The sequence below is a fragment of the Camelina sativa genome, chromosome 8 (genome assembly GCF_000633955.1).
Source record: "Camelina sativa cultivar DH55 chromosome 8, Cs, whole genome shotgun sequence".
NCBI classification, from domain to species: Eukaryota; Viridiplantae; Streptophyta; class Magnoliopsida; order Brassicales; family Brassicaceae; genus Camelina; species Camelina sativa.
Genome location: NC_025692.1, coordinates 2971782 through 2977421, shown reverse-complemented (window position 1 = coordinate 2977421; position 5640 = coordinate 2971782). Strand labels below are relative to the sequence as shown.

Here is a 5640-nt window from a genome sequence, read left to right as displayed (position 1 = left end):
GGAGGCTATAGAGCAGCAGTTGTAGGTAATCTTCCGGATTCATATCAACAGTTCCAGTACAAGCTCTCCTGCAAACTCGCCAAGGATCATCCCGAGTTAAGCCAGCTGCTTTGTGAAGAAATTATGCAGCGTCAGCTTGATGCTGTTGATATAATTGCTCAGCACCAGGTCTTGACCTGTATGGCTCCATGGATTGAGAACCTTAATTTCTGGAAACTCAAGGATTCGGGTTGGAGTGAAAGATTACTAAAAAGTCTTTACTATGTCACATGGCGACATGGGGATCAGTTCCCTGATGAAATTGAAAAACTTTGGAGTACCATTGCTAGTAAGCCCAGAAACATTAGCCCTGTATTGGATTTCTTGATCACAAAGGGTATTGAGGACTGTGATTCAAATGCATCTGCTGAAATAACTGGTGCATTTGCTACATATTTTTCTGTTGCTAAACGTGTAAGTTTGTACCTCGCACGGATATGTCCTCAGCGTACTATTGATCACCTGGTTTACCAACTGTCTCAGCGGATGCTGGAAGACAGTATCGAACCCATTGGTTATAGTGCAAACCGGGGTGATTCCAATGGTAACTTTGTGCTGGAGTTCTCTCAGGGACCTGCCACAGCACCTCAAGTTGCTTCAGTTGCAGACAACCAACCACATATGTCACCACTTCTTGTCCGAGGTTCCCTTGATGGCCCCCTTAGGAATACAAGTGGAAGCCTAAGCTGGAGAACAGCAGGCATGACTGGGCGAAGTGCTTCTGGGCCTTTAAGTCCAATGCCTCCTGAGTTGAATATTGTTCCTGTAGCTACTGGTCGTTCTGGTCAGCTCCTGCCATCGTTGGTGAATGCATCAGGACCTTTAATGGGAGTTCGTAGCTCTACAGGAAGTTTGAGAAGTCGCCATGTCTCACGTGATAGTGGAGATTACCTCATTGATACACCAAATTCTGGAGAAGATGTGTTGCATTCTGGGATCGCAATGCATGGTGTCAATGCAAAGGAACTTCAATCAGCCTTGCAGGGACATCAACAGCACTCACTCACTCATGCCGATATAGCTCTGATTCTTCTTGCAGAAATCGCATATGAGAATGATGAAGATTTTAGGGAACATCTGCCTTTGCTCTTCCACGTCACTTTTGTTTCTATGGATAGCTCTGAAGACATTGTGCTAGAGCATTGTCAACATTTGCTTGTGAATTTGTTGTACTCACTAGCGGGTCGGCATCTGGAGCTATATGAGGTGGAAAACAGCGATGGAGAGAACAAACAACAGGTTGTGAGTTTAATTAAGTATGTTCAATCAAAACGAGGAAGCATGATGTGGGAGAATGAAGATCCAACAGTTGTGAGAACAGATCTTCCTAGTGCCGCTCTTTTGTCTGCACTTGTTCAGAGTATGGTTGATGCGATATTCTTCCAAGGGGATCTTCGAGAAACTTGGGGAACTGAAGCTCTCAAATGGGCTATGGAATGCACGTCAAGACATCTAGCATGTCGGTCACACCAAATATACCGTGCGCTTCGGCCAAGTGTGACAAGTGATGCTTGTGTCTCCCTTTTACGTTGTCTTCATCGATGTCTTAGCAATCCCATTCCTCCAGTTTTGGGTTTTATTATGGAAATCCTTCTGACGCTACAGGTCATGGTAGAAAATATGGAGCCAGAGAAAGTCATACTCTACCCACAGCTCTTCTGGGGCTGTGTGGCCATGATGCACACAGACTTTGTCCATGTCTATTGCCAGGTTCTTGAGCTCTTCTCCCGTATTATTGACCNCATTTTTTTTGTTTGTATGCTTTTCAGAAGTTTTAGAGAAGCAATGTGGTCGTGTGTGAATAGTTTGGTGTTATAGCAACTAACTTGTATGTTCGGGGTTAGTAGATTCCAGTGTATTCAAGACGTTTAAGGACGAAACTTTTATNCGAATTCCAAAGGACAGAATCTAGAGGGTACGAGATGCCACCGTCAAGTGGAACTCTTCCAAAGTTCGAAGGTGTACAACCTCTTGTCCTCAAAGGACTGATGTCTACTGTTAGCCACGAGTTCTCCATTGAGGTGCTATCAAGGATTACAGTGCCTTCATGTGACTCTATATTTGGCGATGCTGAGACAAGACTCCTTATGCATATCACAGGTCTACTTCCTTGGCTTTGCTTGCAGCTGAGTCAAGACCAAGTCATGGTTTCTGCGTTACCACTCCAGCAGCAGTATCAAAAGGCATGTTCTGTGGCAACTAATATTGCTGTCTGGTGTCGGGCAAAATCACTCGATGAGTTGGCTACTGTTTTTGTTGCTTATGCTCGTGGCGAAATTAAAAGAGTTGAGAATCTCCTTGCATGTGTCTCTCCTCTGCTCTGCAACAAATGGTTCCCGAAACACTCAGCTTTAGCTTTCGGTCACTTGTTAAGACTGCTAAAAAAAGGACCAGTGGATTACCAACGAGTCATATTACTGATGCTCAAGGCATTGCTCCAACACACTCCCATGGATGCTTCTCAGAGTCCCCACATGTACACAATCGTTTCGCAGCTAGTCGAAAGCACTCTGTGTTGGGAGGCATTGAGTGTTCTTGAAGCCCTTCTTCAGAGCTGCAGCCCGGTACAAGGGGGTACTGGTGGATCCCACCCTCAGGATTCCTGTTACTCTGAAAACGGGACTGATGAGAAAACGCTTGTACCTCAGACTTCATTTAAAGCCCGGAGCGGACCTCTTCAGTACGCAATGATGGCTGCAACAATGTCGCAAGCTTTCCCTCTAGGTGCAGCTGCGGCAGAGTCAGGGATACCTCCGAGAGATGTGGCTTTGCAGAACACGAGGCTAATGTTGGGTCGGGTTCTTGATAATTGCGCTCTAGGAAGAAGAGATTATAGAAGATTGGTGCCTTTTGTCACAACAATCGCAAACATGTAACTTTTGCAGTAAAGTTTTGCCATTTTTTTTGTTTGTATGCTTTTCAGAAGTTTTAGAGAAGCAATGTGGTCGTGTGTGAATAGTTTGGTGTTATAGCAACTAACTTGTATGTTCGGGGTTAGTAGATTCCAGTGTATTCAAGACGTTTAAGGACGAAACTTTTATTTGTTACTTTTATGATTGGGGTTTTTTTCTAGGAAACAAATTAAAGAACTAGTAAGTGAAGCCAACCAAAATTGAAAACTGTAAATTGGAATTACCAAAAATGAAAACACGATCTGAGGGTTTTTTTCACATTAATGGGTTTTGTTTACTAGGGTCGAAAATACCATAGCTCGTGTATGTCTGCGGATTCTTCAAGCTTAGTCCTAGTCAGTGTTCGAAAAGGCGGTCGCTTAGGCGCCGTCTAGGCGCTAGGCGCTCAACCGACGCCTAGACGACCGCCTAAAATCACATATGTTTCAATTTAATATATTTTTCTAATTTTTAACTATTATATTTAAAATTTAAAATTGTACATTCATATACATAATTATAAAACCTTTATATGTTGTTGCAATCAATTAAAACATATATATATATATATATATNTGAAGCCCTTCTTCAGAGCTGCAGCCCGGTACAAGGGGGTACTGGTGGATCCCACCCTCAGGATTCCTGTTACTCTGAAAACGGGACTGATGAGAAAACGCTTGTACCTCAGACTTCATTTAAAGCCCGGAGCGGACCTCTTCAGTACGCAATGATGGCTGCAACAATGTCGCAAGCTTTCCCTCTAGGTGCAGCTGCGGCAGAGTCAGGGATACCTCCGAGAGATGTGGCTTTGCAGAACACGAGGCTAATGTTGGGTCGGGTTCTTGATAATTGCGCTCTAGGAAGAAGAGATTATAGAAGATTGGTGCCTTTTGTCACAACAATCGCAAACATGTAACTTTTGCAGTAAAGTTTTGCCATTTTTTTTGTTTGTATGCTTTTCAGAAGTTTTAGAGAAGCAATGTGGTCGTGTGTGAATAGTTTGGTGTTATAGCAACTAACTTGTATGTTCGGGGTTAGTAGATTCCAGTGTATTCAAGACGTTTAAGGACGAAACTTTTATTTGTTACTTTTATGATTGGGGTTTTTTTCTAGGAAACAAATTAAAGAACTAGTAAGTGAAGCCAACCAAAATTGAAAACTGTAAATTGGAATTACCAAAAATGAAAACACGATCTGAGGGTTTTTTTCACATTAATGGGTTTTGTTTACTAGGGTCGAAAATACCATAGCTCGTGTATGTCTGCGGATTCTTCAAGCTTAGTCCTAGTCAGTGTTCGAAAAGGCGGTCGCTTAGGCGCCGTCTAGGCGCTAGGCGCTCAACCGACGCCTAGACGACCGCCTAAAATCACATATGTTTCAATTTAATATATTTTTCTAATTTTTAACTATTATATTTAAAATTTAAAATTGTACATTCATATACATAATTATAAAACCTTTATATGTTGTTGCAATCAATTAAAACATATATATATATATATATATGTATATATCTAATTTTTGTTTATGATTTATTACTTTTATTTATCTAGCATATATTTTTATCTATAATATCACATATATAATGTTCTATGTTGAAAACGCCTAAACTGTCTAAAATTATCTAGGCCCCGATTAAGCGTTTTAGGCGCTAGGCGTTGACCACCGCCCAATTAACGCGTAGCGCTTTCTTGAACATTGGTCTTAATAAAACTATTCATATCGGGATTGTAACTTTATCAACAACAAAAATGAGTCAAACTTTGAGAAAAAAAGAATAATGATGATAATAATTATCGACGAGAGTAAAAAAAGAAAAATAAATTATGGGTATCAAAGACCCTTTCAACTGATCTCTCCTACAACAACCTAACACTGTCAACGTAATCCGAAAAAACATATGCTGTTTTATAATGAAACTTAACCCTATAGCGTGCGGATACTTGAATACCAATCTTTCTAAAACTTTTCTTGTCGGGATTGTAATGAAAGATATAAAACTCATTACTATAGTGCGTTGGTGCTAAAATAATCTCACCCGTATGAGTAGTGCCTCTCACGTATAAATAGTCGAATAAACTCTTCCAAGGTTCAATACTGAAAGTTATCTTCTTCAACCATTCATGTTTTCCACCTTCCTGATTCATAACCCACACATCATATGTATAGAATGAAGTATTAGTGGGTATGGCTACTTTCCCTTCGTAGTTTATCAATAAGAGATTATATATACTTGGAGTTTCAATCTCTTCAGGTAAACTAGTAAAAAGATCCAAACTGTCACCAGGGCTCAGAGCAAACCTCATTAACCTCATATGCGACATTTCTGCCCCTGTTCTAGCAACATAATACACAACACCATTTATGAACACACCTTTAGAGCAAGGACGGTGAGGAATGCTACAATTTATCATTTGCCATGATTTCTTTACAACAGCTGATGATTCAGCTCCCAATGTAAACGTCAACACTTGATGTTCCGATGATGGTTCTTCACGACGGCCATACATTTTTTCTGTCATGCACACAACTTTGAAATGATCACTAACACGGTCATACCCGAAGAAACTGTTTACCAGCTTTCTCCTTGTTCTGGCACGTGGTAAAGTTATGGATTTACCAGTGATGGGGTTAAATACGATTTGCTCTTGACCATATCCAACGCTTATCAGTCCATTAACATGATGATAATTGCACTCCATGTGCTGAT

General features: G+C 40.9%; 2 protein-coding genes across 4 annotated transcripts in view; one reads left to right on the top strand and one right to left on the bottom strand.

The window, feature by feature from the left end:
• LOC104705850 (protein furry homolog) overlaps positions 1–3092 on the top strand; it is an 11908-nt gene extending 8816 nt beyond the window's left edge. Inside the window, exons 19-20 of one of the 3 annotated variants that reach the window (XM_010421939.1) lie at positions 26–1832; positions 1913–3092. In XM_010421939.1, the coding sequence (XP_010420241.1) occupies positions 26–1832; positions 1913–2915 (2810 nt within the window). In that variant the 3' untranslated portion in view covers positions 2916–3092. Of the gene's footprint in view, positions 1–4 lie in introns of all 3 variants that reach the window. The other 2 variants (XM_010421936.1, XM_010421937.1) reach the window with 2 other exon arrangements.
• The window catches only part of LOC104709156 (putative F-box protein At5g15660), a 2733-nt gene continuing 1882 nt past the window's right edge, over positions 4790–5640 (bottom strand). Inside the window, exon 2 of the mRNA XM_010425812.1 lies at positions 4790–5363. Within this exon, the coding sequence (XP_010424114.1) occupies positions 4790–5363 (574 nt within the window). The remainder of the gene's footprint in view (positions 5364–5640) is intronic.